This window comes from Patiria miniata, unplaced genomic scaffold, assembly GCF_015706575.1.
Source record: "Patiria miniata isolate m_02_andy unplaced genomic scaffold, ASM1570657v1 HiC_scaffold_5, whole genome shotgun sequence".
NCBI classification, from domain to species: Eukaryota; Metazoa; Echinodermata; class Asteroidea; order Valvatida; family Asterinidae; genus Patiria; species Patiria miniata.
The window spans coordinates 35,535,603-35,553,091 of NW_024037072.1; the positions used below are offsets into that span (position 1 = coordinate 35,535,603).

Here is a 17,489-nt window from a genome sequence, read left to right on the forward strand (position 1 = left end):
ACATAATTCATGGAGATCACGCAAGACAGAGTAGTAGTGTCTCCAACAGGTTATCGTCTTTTGGATGGGAGAAGTCAACTGACAGAAGGGAAACCCACCAGATGACTCGATCAACTCCACAAGATAATCACTCACACCGTTTACAGCGATGCTTCAGACTATCTTCAACCAAAAGTACAGAGATCAGGAGGGGGAACAACAACCTATTCAACATAGTACAACTTGAACATCCTCAAATGCATTCAAGAACTTTTTTCCCCCAAGGACCATTAAATTATGGAATGACCTGCCCCAACACATCACTGACTCTGTGACGCACAAGACCTAAGACAACTACTATAACCACATCGTGCATGACAGAAACATAGATGCCGAAACCACCAACTGACCAAGTACTAAAGTACTGTCCATGTTCACGGAAGACAACCAACGTGATTGGGACCAACACTTACCATACGTCAGGACGGCATACCGAACTTCAATCCATGAAACAATGGGGTGTATACCTCGCGAGTTGATATGGTGGGCCGTGATTTGAAGTTACCTGGCGACTTATTGATTGCCACCTGAAGACGAATGCAATGGACATAGTGAGGACGCAGAGAAAATGGAAACGGTCCAGCAATATGCAAGAAAACATCTCAAAATAGCGACAGACAAAGAAAAGAACTACTACGGACGGGGGAGGTTATAAATATGAAGATCATGATTGGTTATAAAACCCAACCTAGAAAATTGGGATAAGCTCAAAACTGAACCTGCATCGCCGGACCCTTTGGGTTTCATCGACTGAAGAACAATCTGAAGTCAGCCACCACACCTTGGGCTGTATGCCGGTTATACCAGTCTAACGTCTAAGACTCCAAAATTCTGCCGCTCGAATTGTGACCCTGACACCCTCTAGAACCCATATCACCCCGATTTTGCAGTCTCTGCATTGGCTCCCTGTTGCTGACCGGATTAAGTACAAACTGTTACTGCTTGTTTTTCATTGCCTTCATGATTCAGCTCCTGAATACAACATAGACCTATTAACTCCATATAATCCATCCAGGCGATTGAGATCTTCTGATGCTTCTTTGCTGGTTGTCCCTCACACTCACAAATCTGGGTTGATCGATCATTTTCTCACGCAGGTCCTCATCTTTGGAACAAACTACCCCTCGCCATTCGCAACATCTCATCGCTTTCTGAATTTAAAGTTGCCCTAAAGACCTATTTGTTTCAGACCACTCAGAATATTCTTGTTTAGTTAAATTAACTGTTTTGTTATTTCTGATTTGATATAATTTTTGTTTGCGCCATGAGCGTCATTTATGGCGGATAATGGCGCGGTAAAAATGTCCGTAATTATTAATTATTATTATTATTAACGATGCAGATCGATACATCGTCACCACCATAACGAAACTAGCCTCTACTTTAATAACTGATAATTACACCATCACGGACAAACTCTCGCAAAATGTGGTTCGGCAGCTTTCTATACAAAAACCTCGTTGGATCGGGGTTTTGTACGTAAACCTTATCAGTCAGCCGATCATGCTCAATTGACTTCGGCCAAACCGCAAGTCCATCATAAGAAAGAAGTTAACAATGTTAGCCGGACCATTTTTCCAAGAGTGTGTCTCTAGTATGTAATGGCTGATGGGCTTTCAAAAAGAACTTTTGCAAATGGGAAAGACACTTTGGAAACACCCAATCAGTTTGAATATGCTTCATGAATTTCTGAATAAACGAGCACATTTTTAAACGGTATTTAATTACTATTATTTTTCGGTGTGGTGGTGGTGGTGGTGGGGGGGGGGGCTATGGGGGGGGGTCTAGACAGAAGATATAATTGCGTAATAAGACCGACAGCGGCCGGGCGCAATAATTTTGATTAGGGTTTCAAACAGTGGCGTCACCAGACTTTTCAGTCTGGGGGGGGGGGGGGGCACAGGGGGGGGGGAGCACCAGCATTTGATGGGGGGGGGGGCACTTAGGTGGATACGGATCGCCGTCCTGGGGGAGGGGTCTAAGGGGAGGATGGGCTAGATGCAAAATGGTGCCACATTTGATGCTAAATTCTATCTGAAGATATCTCAAGAAATTGCTATTTTTGAGGTAATGATTTTAACAACGCGCAGAATTTTGCAGAGGATAGGGGGGCACCAGCATTTGATGGGGGGGGGGGGGGCACTCGGGGGGCACTAGGTTTTCCAGGGGGGGGGGCACGTGCCCCCCCCCCCCCCCCCCCCCCCCCCCCCTTGGCGACGCCACTGGTTTCAAAAATGTCTACGCGAGTCGTTAATTTACATAGAAAGTGCCCCCCCCCCCACAATATTTTGTAAAAAACGAGACCGTCTAGTTTAAAAATCGGTGGAATCGTGCGAATATAGCCGAGGATCATCTCCCTAACTTTTGGGCTTTTATGTAAGAGCAGATTGGATAAAATTAGGGTCCAAAATGGGTCCTATTTGCACGAGAAAATGTAGGGATGCCACTGGTAACTTTGGCAGTATGCAGGCTCAGCATTACCGACAGGCTACAAGCATTACGGACACACTCTCGCAAAAAACGTGGTTCGGCAGCTTTCTGTACAAAAACCTCGTTGGCTCGGGGTTTTGTACGTAAACCTTATCAGTCAGCTGATCATGCTCAATATTGACTTCGGCCAAACCGCAGTCCCATCATAAGAAATAAGTTAACTATGTTAACCGGACCATTTTTTTCCAAGAGTGTGTCTCGATCTAATGACAAGATCGTCAACTGCTCATCGATGGGGCTATCTAACCCAGCTCATGATCCAGCGCACCGTTGACCAGGGCCGGGTCAGCCACCCTCGGCAGCTTAGAGTTCATCGATTGGGGCCACCCTCAAAGGTTCCTGAGTGACCATAAGAGAAGAGAGAATCGTCGCCAAAATTCGGTAAGATACAAGTTGGTTAAAAAACGAACACGGTGAAGAATGGGACTTGAAATACAAATTGGGGAAAAATAATTAAATAGAAGTAGCCTGCCGCTTTTGGACGCGACGCGTCTGAAGCGAATGTTTTTTTTTTTTTGATAATGTGTAGCGCCCTCCAAAGTCGAGGCGCGAATAGCATTATAATGGCGGCACCCTTGGCCTGTTTTTCATGTGTTTCATCGTCGTGATGCGGAGATCTGCGGTTAGACATTTTGCTCTTTCACTGTTTTGTTTGAAGTTGAGGAGTAATTGCAGAATACCCCGCCACTCGGAAATACACCCCAAAATCTCTGGCTATATATGGTAGCCCCATATGTGGCCTATTTACTGGTCATAGGCCACACACACATGTACAAAAACGTGTCCAGGTGTCGCACTTTGCCAAATTTTGATTTTCACATTTAGGCTTAGTTTGTACTTTTGTAGGTTTTTTTTTTGCTCTAGAAGCATACTCACCCTCTTTATAGGCTAATCAGAAAGTGCTGCCTTTTTCAGATATGTCTATTTTTCGTGAAATTTCCAGATTCGTTGGCGTATCAACATGATCAACATTTCAAAACGAAATGTCAGGATACATATAAAATTTGTTTTGTGAATCTATAGTTTCAGTCCAAACTAAAGTTGGGAATGACGCTAGTTTGCAATTCAACCACGTAAAAAAGCAGATTAATATCTCTCTCTTTTGTCCATGCAGATGTCTGCTGTACGGTCCTTTTGCACCCGGGTTTCCCTGCCTAGACTCCTTTCAGTCACGCCTGCGTCGTCCATGATTGACTCGAAATTGGACATTAAAGCAACTGGATTAGAGGCCAATAGTAGTGTGACTATTAGGTAAGCAATCTCACCCACTTTATCTTTTGCTGTGCAAACAATACAAATGTGAAGTTGAAAAGTAATGAATACACTAATTTTAATTGGATCAATTCATTGAAGGAAGATGACATATGTTTTGGGATTATTTTCTTTACAATGCATTGTTATGATTGACATATTTCCCATGTTTTCGGCATAGCGCTGAAGCAAAATTTCAAGGAATTCACGAAGATGTCCCTACCTGAATTTCCTGCATTTAACTGTGAATTACTTGGTTGAAACATTGCATGTATGGCTTTCATAGCACAGCCTGGAATCACTTGTTTTCAATTTTCTCCTAATTTATTTGTGATGATTTTCAGTATTTTGGCTGTGTAGAACAGCATTTGATTATAATATTGTCAAAAATAAGAATTACAATGTATACAAGGTGCCTAGATGTACATGTATGTTCTTCTTAAAGGCACATTTCACTGTTGGGTCCCTATGTGCTGTCAAGGGAGAGAGAGAGTGAGAAAAAGAATGACATCATGGTGACCGTTCAAGCCGATTTTCGGCTAACTTTGACAGAATTTTTGTTAAAAAAAGGAGTTTGACAAAAAATTTGACAGAATGGATTTTTTTTGGCAGATTTCTGGCAGAATTCTGAAAAATGGTGATTTGACAGAAAAACAGCAAATTTTAACAAAAAATAGTACATTTGTTTTAAAAAGCTTCAATCCTTTCAAACAAACCCTTGCTTAATGGGACAGGTTGGCTGGTCTAGGTGCTGAGGTTCACTGGGAACCTCAAAATGCCCAAAATATAGGCGATAATTTCATAACACCTGTATGTGACTATAGATTGTTTATAATGTAATTTGAACCTTACATGTAATTAAGGCAACACTACCAATCTGCATGTGATTTTAAGTGTTTATAGTGAATTTCAAGTAATTCTAGGTAATTTGGCAGATTTTTTTTATCAATCTGACAGATTTTTGATGTGCATTTAGCAGAATTTGGCTCTGACCTTACGGTCACCCTGAATGAAATATACAGAAACTTTAGGTGGTGAAAATTATTTCTTTGGATTCTATGTAAGTGTGTTCGGGCAAAACACTTTACCTCTGTTTTCCTTTGTCTTCACTCATCATTTGCGATTCACTTCATATCTGATGCTGTCATATTTGTAAGTACCTGTACTTGTTTTTGTGTTCTTCAACTACTAGAAGTGTAGCAGTGTTAATTAGGGAGATGTGTTCATTTTATTGTGTTTGATTGTGGGGTTTTTGTTCTACCAGATCTGTCTTGGAGCAGGAAACCCGGAATGGTGTAGTGAAGTTTGAGGGTCATGCTCATTACATCGCTGATGATAGGGGGGTCGTATCAGTCCCTGATCAGAGGTCGCTAGGAGGGACGTATAATGGTAATGATTTGTCATGTATTGTAATGCGTCATATATGTCGTAAGATAGTACCCTGGCAAACGAGTCCATATCGTTCCTTTTTTGACCTCATCATGAGATTAGATAAGATTTAAAACGTTGGCATTGTGCAAGCTCGCGGGAACGAGGGGGGGGGGGGTGCTGTGGGTGCTGCAGCACCCCCAACTATTTGGATTGGGGTGCTGGAATATGCTTCAGCACCCCCTGGCAAAAATGTGTTCCAGCGGCTAAGCGCGGCGCTTCGAAAGTCTAGCACAAACACTGGACCAATGAAATACCACAGCTGCCTGATGAATATTTATGAGGTATAGTAAAACAAATACAACATATTTTTTTGTGGGGAAATAGTGAAAACAAATGATACCTTGGTGTTGGATGATTGGGACTATCTGTTGGCACTGTGCAATGTACATGTAGATAGTGCCAATCATCCAACGCCTCGGGGTCATTAGTTTTCACCCCTCCCCCACAAACCATGTTGTATTTGTGTACTGCAGACGAAGTCGGAGACAAAGCCAAGTTTCACAGACCCTTATAATAGAAATAAATCAGTTTCCATGCACAGTTAACAGTTGGAAACATTTCCCGCCAAGATGCTGATCCTATGGGTCTGTTGTGGAGCATGCTTCCCTCACCTGGCCAGCGTTTTGGTGCCCGTATTGTGTGCAAAGATGTCACAAAACCTATGACGGTGCACCTCTCTCTACACGGTGGTCATCTGGATACAATGACACTGCAGACGGCTGAACCGGAGGCTACTACGACAGCTGAGAGGTGGTACATGGGCCAGAACGTAGAGAGGATCACGGTCCACAGCGGACGCTTGAGGGGGTCTGTATTCAAACCCAAAGGTAGTTGGAAAAGAAGCTTGATTTGTGATGATAGTAGGCTAAATTGGGCTTCATTTTTTCAGGACACTGACTGATTTCAGTAAAAGGAATTTGGAAAAAAGGTAAATATATTCTCCCCACAAGACTCGTGGATATGCTACAAAATGTGTGGAATTGTAAATTCACAATGATTGCTTGATCACCCCTACAACAAATCCATCAATATGCATTGCATGATTTGAAGGGATGCGGACAACAGAAATTGCAGTTCCCATGTATAAACACGATAAAAAGGAGTCCTTTCATATCGGTGCACCATTTTGGACGCCAAACCTGTTTCCACATATAGTTGGACACATTCTACCTTGAAAGTTTGTGATTTTCATGTAAGAATTTTGGGGTACAATTTTGGTCCCCTGAAAATGGCACCCTGGGAGTGCTAGTCTTGATGCAGGTCCTACTTTGTAGCTCTTTGAAAACTTTGCTTCAAACATGTCAAACACACAGGACCTGATTTCCCACAGTGACATGTTACTCGCTTGGTTTACATTTGAGTCCAATGTTGAAGGCTTTGGTTCGTAATTTGATGGCTTTATTTGCTGGTGATACATGTACATGGTTGCCTAGTCACATGTAAATAAACAACATTTTCTATGTGAATGTAAGACTTGATGGGATTTCTTGTCACCCTGACCTTTGCAATGTACATGTGTGCTCAGTAAATGATCAAAAGCGCAACATGTTTTTGTGAATGTGAATCTTTAAGTAATCTGTACCACTTTCTTCCCCACAGTTTAGCACTAATTGGTACACACAATTAGCAATAAGCCATTTGCGAGTGACTATACCCTTTGGGATTTAAATTTGAAAAAAAAAAAACGTCTGGTACACTGACTTGCTCAGAATGCTTGGCACATTTTGACTTTGAATTCTCCAGACCAAAGACACTGTTGCTAATCACATGATTCAGGGCAAGGGATGCTTAACATTAATACTTTGTTCACAATGGGTGAGAATGGCGCAAAGACACCAGACCATGCCGGAGCTGGGGGCTGCCAGCATTAAGACTTTCCCCTGAATCACGTGATATAGTAACAGTCTCTTTGGTAGGGAGAGTGCAAAGTTAAAACGTGCAAAGCATTGGATTAAGTCAGCATTCAGATTTTATTTAAATTTTAACTCCCAAATGGTTTATTCTAAGTACGGGGCAAACCTACATCTCTCACAGTATAATACCCTTTTTGGCTTACAATGTCCCTGCTTTTTCTACGTCTGCAGATAGAAATTTTCATGCAAACTACAAGAAGAGAAGAGTTATAATGTGCCCCTTTTTTTTTCGACGTAATGTGGATCAAATATATCGAACAAAGAGTGTTTGTGTTCGTCTTTGATACCAGGCCCAGGTCCGTTCCCTGGTGTGATCGACATGTATGGATCAACGGGGGGACTGATAGAGACTAGAGCAGCTATACTGGCATATCACGGCCTCGCCTGCTATGCTTTGCCATATTTTAAATATGACGACCTGCCCTCTCAAATGTGGAACTTGGAGCTGGAATATTTTAAGGTGAGGGTAGTGCTGTATGAGTCACTGAACTTTGTGACTCGAGTCATTGACAAGGTTGAGTCGTCATATTAATCCTAGTGTGAGCCTTTGACCTGAAACTGGTGGAGTCATTTGCTCGCAGTGACTCAGTTTGAGCCGATTAAATTTGCCCATAATGACTTGAGTCGAGCCAAGTAAAATGGGTTGTAGACATGAGTCACTACCATATAGCTATATTAAATTAGTAGAGCGCTAACTCTTCATTCTTGCACGCGGAGAATCTTTGAAGCCGCTGTGGGTGCAGACATTTGGAATTCATGTGCGTGTTTGTAGAACACAATCAAAATAGATGGATTGAACTTTAAAGGTGTACTCTAAATGCAATGCGCAAGTAGAAGATACGCAAACAACTTAAACACGTCATGACGGTTAAAAAAAGTCATGGCAAAAACATTTGCAGTGGAGGTAAGCGCACACGTTTCGCTGTTTGTATAGAGCAAAATGACACTCTCATCTGCTGATCATGCTTTCCAGTTTTGGGCGTATCCGCTTCAATGAAGCACCGGTGTGGAATACAAATGCAGATATGCAAATAGACGTACAAAAGCCGTACAAAATTTCTAGTTCTCCATAGGTTTGTGCACAAACATGGATGCGCCCAGCAGGCATCACTTTGTATATGAGTTAGCTCTCTAATAATTTAATATAGCTCTATGGTCACTACAAACTTTTGGTGAAGAAAGTTGGTTTGTGTTGTTGGTGATATATACATGGGGGTGGGCAGGTGTGGTCTGAGATGATTGCTCATCAGAAGACAGCTTGCTGTGAGTTTGGGCTCACTTCCTGGTCAGAAAAAGATAAAAAAAATCATGTACGTCTTATCAGTCTTCAACCTTGGATCTTTATGTGCCTTGATCTGGTTCGAAAGATGCAACTATTAAGCTCTGGCAGGAGCTTCTTCATGTCACTTGGTGGTCAGTCTGTCTGTCTGTCTGTCTGTCTGTCTGTCTCTCTGTCCCCGAAAATTGACCAAAATAAGCCCCCTAGGTTGACCAAAAATATACGACCAAAAACGATTAACTAATTGTCCAAATACCATACCGTCGTCATACACTACACTGTTGCTGAAGGTTTTCAGAACACTGATTTTGTTTCGAACAATGCGCATGCGCATTTATTTTGCACATGTGTATGTCTGTCCCCGAAAATTGACCAAAATTAGCACCCTAAGTTTCCCATAAAATACAACTGCTAAATTTTAATTTTCAAAGAAAAGCAAGCAAAATAAATAACAGAAACAGTTTGTACCAATTCGAAAAGATGTTTATGAAAAGACTGTAAAAGGAGGCAAAATGTGTGCATCAATGTAGTCACTTGGTTATGGTATTTATCACAACTCTCTATACATCCAGGTGTAAATCTAAAGTATGGTTTCCATGTGTGCCACCGGCGTCGCATTTTTGGGCGTCACATTTTTAAGCTCTGGCAGGGATCATTTTGATAGATGTCATGCAAGACTTGTTGTTTGTAAACTTTGGACTGAGTTGTGGGGACCTTCAAGTCGTCGCGTCGGTGCGACAAGGTTGTAACTTGAAGTCCATTTACATTGTGTGTACATTTGGGTAGGCATTACATTCACTGTGTGGACTGCCGAACAAAGGAGGTCCACATAAACCAGGTAGAGGAGACGTTGTGTGGACTTGGGCAAGTCCACACAGCGATTCCCCATTTCTGGAAAACAGGTTTAGAGGCATTTTTGGGTTAGGTTTATAGTGGCAGAATGAAGAGAAACACTAAAGGGAATCTTAGAAAAAAAATTGGGTTGAAAGAGTTTTCACAGTTTGAGAAAAACGAGTTTTTTTTACTGGTTTTTCTGAACTACACGAAAGCAATGGAATGTCCACACTAGGTAACGTAAACATGCGTGGGTTATGTTAAGTGATTGAGATACAACCTTTTGACATTCTGAAGCTCGCATTTCACGTACGGCCCATTTTAGGAGATACAACCTTGTTCCACGGACATTGACAAAGTGTCCTCATCACAAGGTTTTGGGGGCCCTACAAAATCACACAAGTAGTGCATGTACTGTACTTTTCATGGGTATAAAATATAATATGTATTATCTGATAGGTTTAGGTATAATAACCACTACCATTCTGTTTTATCATTGTCTTGTCGTGACTGATATCATTTTTGGTAATTTTTTTTTTCTAGGAAGCTATTGACTGGATGGCTGATCAGCCCTTTGTCAAGCCAGGCGGTATTGCAATGGTTGGCATCTCTATCGGGGCACAAAATGTCCTGGCAACTGTCTCACAATTCCCTGAAAAGGCAAGATAACAAATTCCATCAATTTGACAGCTCATCACTGCATATTTTCAAAGTTAAAACAACTATAAGTGCAAAGGGTCCTCATAAAAAGTACATTGTATCTACAACATCTGCTTTTGCTGTAATGTTTAGAAGTGGATGGATTTTTGGTTAGTATTTTATAGCAAATATTGGTTATATCAACCTTCTTCAAGTTTTGTGTTCATAGATTTTGGAAAAGCCAAGAAAAAAATGCTGTTCTTGTAGTCTGTTTACAAGGTAGCACGTAATAGAGTACCAAAGTGTGACGTCATTTAGAACCGGGCAGTGTAGTGCAAATGAATGAAGTACGCGCGCATATTAGTTCAGGGGCTGAATCCACACTGAATCACGCGCTTATGTCTTCAACACACATATTTGTGCGCGTGATGTATTCACTTCGTTACTTTACAGTAATAACTACAGGGTGAGTCAAAAAATGCGAAACCCGAATGTCGGGCCCATTGTTTCAGTGAAGTTCTGCATGTAGCACTTTCAAAACCTAGGATATGAAAGCCCAATTCATAAGCTTTCTTTAAGTGCAAGAATCATTCAAATCTCTCATGTACTTTTAAAGTTACGGAATTTTAAACACAACCACAGTTTTAAAGTTTTGTCCACGGATCACAAAAAAAGGTGTGCGGTCTTTCAGCAAAATGAAACCAATTCACACACATCCCAATGTGATTTCGTTTCGTTTTGCTGAAAGAGCACTTACCTTCTTGTGATCTGTGGACAGAACTTTAAAACGCTGGTTGTGTTGAAAATTCCATAACTTGAAAAGTACATGAGTGATTCGAATGATTCTTGTATTAAAAGAATGCTTATGGATTGGGCTTCCATATCCTAGATTTTGAAAGTGCTACTTGCAGAGCTTCACTAAAACAATGGTACCTACATTTGGCTTTCGCTTTTTTTTTACTCACCCTGTGCAGCAAAACAAATCACAGCTGCACTGGATGCGTTCAACAAAGCAAATTCCATTATTTGTGTTCTCGTTTCAAATTTCAGTTTATCAGCAGTCGATGTGTGTGAATCTTTTTCTCCATCAGGTAAAGGCTGTAGTCAGTATCAGCGGTGCCCATGTTTACACTAGTTTCCCCATGACCCTGAATGGAGAAGCTTTGCCGTTTGTTGAGTAAGCATAATAGACTGCACTTGAACAAGGGCGGATCCAGGGGGGGGGGCCAAAGGGGGCCATGGCCCCCCAAAAAACGAAACCAATTTTTTTTTATGTGACGTCGCAATAAAGGCAGGCAATGAGTACACCACCATCTTTTCCTCAAAAAAACATTGGTTAAAGTGGTCAGAAATTGCCTCAGATCGCACCACAGAGCATCTAGAATCCAAAAAATTTTCGGGGCCCTTATAAGCGGGCCCCGAACCCCACGCCGTAATTTTTTGACCCACTTTTTTGGGGGACCAAAATTTTTTGGCCCCCCCCCCAAAAAAAACTTGTGTTCTGGATCCGCCCTTGCACTTGAAAAATGTCTGTAGATCCAAATGTAAAATGTACACACGCCAATTGATTTGTCAGTTTGTGTGTAGTTATAAGAACATGCGACACTGTTGCGGGACAAAGCGTCCTATGTGAAAATAGGCCTTCAACCCACTAACAGTACTGCGTTGTGTTACAAAAGCTATCCCTTGCTTTGCTTCACTCTCCAAAACACTTCATTATCTTCAAATTTTGGTTGTAATTTTGATTTGCTCAGTAACCAGTAGTCTGGTTCCCAGACCTGACAATTATTCCCGACGCTCATGTCTAAATGGAACCAGGCTAAGTTACCACCCTCAAACGCATGCGCACTAACTTGTAAGCCCGGTCGCCTATCCAATGACCGGGCATGTTTTAGCGACTGTGACCAGAAACATGTTTCGGCTTTGGTCATTGGTGGAGTGTTTTCATGACTTCGGTTGGCTGGAGTGACGTCACTGCACGTTCCCACCAAAACCAGCCAAGGAGGGCGCTAGCATGTGCGCTTTTGTACGGCGCAGTATGGTGATGAGAAACTGCAGATGAGAGTCTACAAACACGTACAAGTTTAACGTTGCTTTAGAGTTTATTTTCCTGATTAACGTTGGTCAGCATCGCATATGGAATTCCTGAACCCATCAGCCCAACAGATAAGGACACATAGAATATGTAGGTGTGAAATAAGCTTCTATAACGAGGTAAAACATAACAAAACTCTGGTCAAAATTGTGGGTGGTTTTATGTAGAGAATTGTCATCCTGGACGTCAGTCGTAATGCAATGAAGACTTCGTTCAACCTGGGCTAATATTCATCCCATCTTTACAACAGAAAGAGAAAAGCAATTGTTTACTTTAACTTAAAATTTTTTGGTAGGTTTGATTTTGGAGGAATCAAATCGTCAGCGTCGACGGACGGAGCTCAAGATATGTTTGATTGCTATAAGGGAGTCTATGATGTCAAAGAAGAGGAGGGTGTAATATTTAAGGTAAATCGTCATTTTTCCAGTCAAGTCAAGTCAAGTAATCTTTATTATATCCCACAGGGGTAATTTAAATTGCTCGCATACATTAAAAACATCGACACATTATGAAACAGTTACATACATGTACATGTATACAATTACACAAACAGTTAAAACGAACAACTCAGTAAACCAAACCATTAAACTGACTAAAATTTCCTAAAGCTCTATTTAAAACAAATGTGACAACGTTTTCATCGTTCGCTTTTGTGCTGATTTATGGAAGCGTTTTAATTCAGCCGATTGTAACTATGCGATGTCACGCACTGAACCGATGAATTATAGCAACCACACAAAGCGTGTGCATTGTGTCAACGTTTGCGCGCACCCATGCAAGGCTTCGCCGAATTAAAAAACGGATGACTTACGGAAATTTCTAAAAATGTGTCTTTAGACGCATCTTTGGAAATGACCTTCTTTTATTGTTTTTTTTTTTCAAAATGATAGCATGCCAGAAGGAATAATGTCACAGGGAGTTTAGTGCCATTACTATCTTTAAACCAAGTAAGCTTATTAAACAGTAAGTCGGTCATTTACTACTTGGATAGCTGCAAATGATGTAATCTACCTTTAATCCCATTTGAAAATTTAAGTCTGTTAATCCAATTACCCTCTCAGATCCTTCAAAATACACAAGGAAGTTCCGTAGGATTTTTCAAGATTAATTTAGGAAGCAGTCCCACTTCTGTTATTTCATTTCAGTCATCTTAACCCTAACTCCCTAGGGGTGTGCAAAATCATATTGAAATTGGAGGATTCAGGACTGTTAGGGATGGTCCTTGAAAGATAAAGTGGTAAGAATGGACTATATATTGGGTTTCTGCAAGATGCAGTGCTGGCTTTTCAGAAAGCTTCCTTGCAAAACGTCTTTAATTTGAGACAGGGTACTCAGGAATAATGACTTGTTTCCCAACAGCTTGAAAATGCTCCAAATTGCAAGTTTCTCTTCATCGTTGGAGACTCTGATAGGCTATGGGACAGCTGCCACTACGCACAACAAGCCATACAGAGACTGGAGAGACATGGATGTCACAACCATCAACTGCTGAGCTATCCAAATGCCGGGCACCTGATTGAGGTTCCATATGTACCTGCCAGTGGGGTGTCCTTCTCGGCATTTTTAGGTAAATTGCTGATGTAAACTCTCAAATTGTTGCCAAAAACTGAGCCCGACCACAAGCTACTATATCAAACTTTGGGCTAACACATGTATAGCCCACATCAACCCTTGTACCCATGTCTGGTATTTGCTACTTGTACTTCTATAATAATATCGGAGTCTTATATAGCGCACGTATCTACCAACAATTAGGTACTCAAGGCGCTGGAGATTATGTGTATTATTAAAGATAGGTAAATAAAGTTTGTGAGAAATATGAGATTCATTATGAAGCACCTTATAATGGTTGACAAGATGCTAGGCGAATATTGCAGCCACTGCCAGAAACACCGGGGCAAAGCCCTTCTCTTAGCAATTAGTGTTACTGGGTTCTTTAACGTGCATTACACAACACATGGAACCTACGGCTTTACGTCCCATCCGAAGGACGGAGCAATAACGGTAAAGTGCCTTGCTCAAGAGCACAAGAACCATGTTCCCCGTCAGGATTTGAACCCATGTACCATGGCACACAAGTCGAACACCGTAACCATTGGACCACAGCACCCCACTAATACTTGTGTGTGTGCATACACCAAAGCCTGAAATTAAAGGTGAAGCTGAGGTCCTTATTCGAATCTAAAGAACTTTTAACAGAAGTCATCCGAGGTGTAATCCTTGACCCATCATTCTCGACCCATCCCATCGTTGGTTTGAATTTCCCTCTTCACTCAAGTTTTATTTGTTCTACTCAAAACTGCTTCCAAGAGAACCTGATCACTTCCCCTTGTGGGGATGGAGTGCTGTGGTCCAATGGTTACGGTGTTAACTCGTGTGCCGTGGTCCTTGCGTTTGAATCCTGACGGGGAACATGGTGCTTGTGCTCTTGAGCAAGGCACTTCATTAGTTTCTGGCAGTGGCTGCAATATGCGTCGCAGCACCTTGTATACCCTTATAAAGGTGCTACATAATGGGTCTCATATTTCTCATAAACTTCATTGATTAGACATAATTACCATCGCCTTAAGTACCTAATTATTGGTAGATACGTGAGCTATATAAGACTGGTATTATTATTTTAATGATGAATTGACATATAAATACTTGAAAAGCCCTTTGCAAGATTGTCGCATCACCGTTCAAAACTGCTGTATGTTTTTTGATTGGGCACAATTGGGCTCCGTGTACAAGTACCCCCTCATTGGTAAGAAAGGGAGAGTTGGGGGAGACCACTGGGAGAGATGTTCGAAAAACATTCCCGATGACGCCTGACAGTCACGCAAAGATGCTACGGCTTTATGTGGATGCAATGCGTACTTGTACTTTGAGCCATAAGTATAATATAAGAACCAGTAGGTGCACGAGGTGTGTCCTGTCCATAGGCTCTCAAAAGTGGTCTTGCTTGTTCGCACACCGAGCCATTATGTGTCATAGAGTTTATGGTCTGAGGTTCAAGTCTGACAACAGATCCTGAAAAAAGTTAGCCAGATTTGTGTTCAGCTCTGTTATAGGTCATCTTTCCATGAGCAGTTTGATAGTTTGTTAGATTGGTATTTGTAATCAAAAAACTGTTTTGGTAGTTCGAGTTCTACTTTGATTCATTTTTCGTTGCTACAGGAAACGTGGTTGACCATGGAGGTACAGTGAAGGGCACGGCACAAGCAAACGAGGACTCCTGGCCCAAGATTGTCAAGTTCCTGCATAAGTGCTGTGGCAGTGACTATTCCAAGCTTTGAGCACCAATAGGAATGGACACGGGTATACTTCAATCTGCAAAAATCTAGAACCAAGAATGCGCTTTATAAAAAGACAGAAGCAAATTACTTTTGAGTGGTCAGATCAAGTTCATACAATCATTGCCTCTGGTGATTACTGAATTATGAAATTCAGCCACATAAAATCTGATTTGTTTTGTGGGTGAAACCCATCAATGAATCTGTTTATTAAGACATCCTTATAGCTATGATCTGTAGAAAGAGGAATGTCGAGGTGGAAACCACACGTGGGGAATGGTAACTTCCAACTGAAGGATTTCCCTTTCCCTAGAAGATCAATTAGCTCCCAGACAGCAAGAAAAGCCTAGTTATCACATCGAGGTGAGAACCACAGAGAGCAATGCAAACAAGCCCCAAACTGCAATGCAGACATATATGGAAACATTCTGCAAATGTCACTGACTGAATCTGCAAATGTCACTGACAACCGAGACAGACGCACACTATCTCCCAGACGATCGGCAAAGTTGAATTCCACACACTGTCTGTGCAGTCTGTGCAGTCTGCGTAAGCTTAGCATGGATATGGAAACTAGACTTAACATTCTAGTCTAGGGCAGGAGATTGTATGTGACACATTGTTATGTGGGGCAGAGGGGTATATAAAAATATTTGATCAGATATTCCTGTGAATAACAATTTAGCTTGAAAGAATGTTGCATCACGACGCCACTTTTTTTCATCAAATATTATCTCAATGAAGGTCAGTCTTTGAGAAACATTTCCAATTTGTTGGAAATGCATTCGACTCTCCATAGCCTTTGTAAACAACCAAAGAAGTGTCATCTGGATACTACATTCTATCCATTTAACTTATTCCTCTATTAATTTCCGGTGAGTAAAAATACAATCACAGTGTGGGGCCAGTTCCGTTAGATTTGCTTTAGTATTTGAGATAAGCAACATCGGCGAATCAAGTGTTTTCCCCCTTAAATCAGAGGGTAGCATTACATTTACTCTGAGCTTCCCAATTCCATCTAAATCCGTCTCCCAATTTTGGGGGATTTTGGTAGGCAAGCCATGAGTACCAAACTTGTCCATAAAAATCCACCTATAACTGTGGTGGATTTGTGATGGATTGGGGCGAATTTGGTCCTGAAGCATTATGTGAAGCAGAGACTCTGCTTCACATAATGCTGCAGGACCAATGACTCAGTGGTTGGTCTTTGCAGACTTGGTACTGTTTTTAGTCAAACTCGGTACGGATTTAATAAGGTTAAGGGTTCAAATGTCAAAACTAATAGGTCATACAAGAGTTGGAAATCAGTATTTTACGTTGCCAACATGTGCCTTGCTGCCATGGGCTACATGTAACAATATACCTTGTACTATGAAATAAATTTTTGTAATGCTGCATTCTTTATAATTGTAAAAAAAAAAATATTGTAAATTAATAATGCATTGTTATAACATTATATTTATATTATCAATCCAAAGATTGGTGTCTTGTTTTTGGCCCTGTTTGGCTTCTTAAGTTGAGTGGATAAAATAAAGTTGAATAACTTTGTTTTCCTCCTTCAGAAGTTATTTCAGTTTCACTTGTATAAACCGATACTGATCGCCAGTATCAATTATACAAAAATATATGTTAGTACTTCTTGTGATCAGCCATGTCAAGATGCTATGCATGCTCACTGCCAAACTTGGACATCAACAATGTATTTCCTACTGAAATTATTTGATATTTAATACAATCAAATAATCATGCAAGAATTGAGACGTGTCCTTTTATTTGTTGTGGGTATATGATGTATACTACAGAAATCTGAACAATGAACAAATTGGAAGTTAAACGAGGCTTCGCTTAGCCTGCTTTACAGGGAGGTGGCTTCACCACCTCGACAACAAGCACCTGCTTCCTGGGCAATTAACTCATGAACAACTCATAAAAACACATACATATACCATTTGCGCTTATATGGCAGTCGTGAGATGAGGGAGTGGGTTTTTGTTCTGTTAAAAATCATCATCGTCATCCGAGAGGTTGTCTATGATCATCTTATGAGCTGAAAATTGAACAGGTTATAGTTTTTGAACATTATTCTTTGGCTGTATGATTTGGAAGTGAACAAAATGCATGAATACCGTATAATCCTAGAATTGCCTTAAATACACAAATAACAAAATGGGAATTCTGACCGAGTAACATTTAACGGATACATTAGGAACAGCCGATTGAATCATATGTCTGTTATGCGAACA

The 17,489-nt window shown here is 41.0% G+C and overlaps 1 protein-coding gene across 3 annotated transcripts; it reads left to right on the top strand.

The window, feature by feature from the left end:
• The first annotated feature begins 3,069 nt into the window (after positions 1 to 3,069).
• LOC119741228 (acyl-coenzyme A amino acid N-acyltransferase 1-like) lies at positions 3,070 to 17,001 on the top strand. Of its 3 annotated transcripts, none has more exons than XM_038216967.1 (10): positions 3,070 to 3,151; positions 3,644 to 3,780; positions 5,045 to 5,169; positions 5,760 to 6,038; positions 7,415 to 7,584; positions 9,781 to 9,897; positions 10,968 to 11,053; positions 12,267 to 12,378; positions 13,331 to 13,538; positions 15,131 to 17,001. In XM_038216967.1, the coding sequence occupies exons 1-10, from the start codon at positions 3,119 to 3,121 to the stop codon at positions 15,247 to 15,249; spliced, it is 1,386 nt and encodes a 461-aa protein (XP_038072895.1). In that variant the 5' UTR covers positions 3,070 to 3,118; the 3' UTR covers positions 15,250 to 17,001. The 3 variants fall into 3 exon arrangements, with proteins under 3 accessions (XP_038072895.1, XP_038072896.1, XP_038072897.1); XM_038216968.1 differs by having other exon boundaries at positions 5,781 to 6,038; XM_038216969.1 differs by lacking the exon at positions 3,070 to 3,151 and adding an exon at positions 3,187 to 3,252.
• Positions 17,002 to 17,489: the final 488 nt, after the last annotated feature.

Excerpts from the sequence above, each read along its gene's own strand:
- LOC119741228 (XM_038216967.1), top strand. The coding sequence starts at position 3,119 with ATGTGTTTCATCGTCGTGATGCGGAGATCTGCG. Across the intron at positions 5,170-5,759 it reads GCTAGGAGGGACGTATAATG|TTGGAAACATTTCCCGCCAA; the intron begins GTAATGATTTGT and ends CACAGTTAACAG. Across the intron at positions 7,585-9,780 it reads TGGAGCTGGAATATTTTAAG|GAAGCTATTGACTGGATGGC; the intron begins GTGAGGGTAGTG and ends TTTTTTTTCTAG.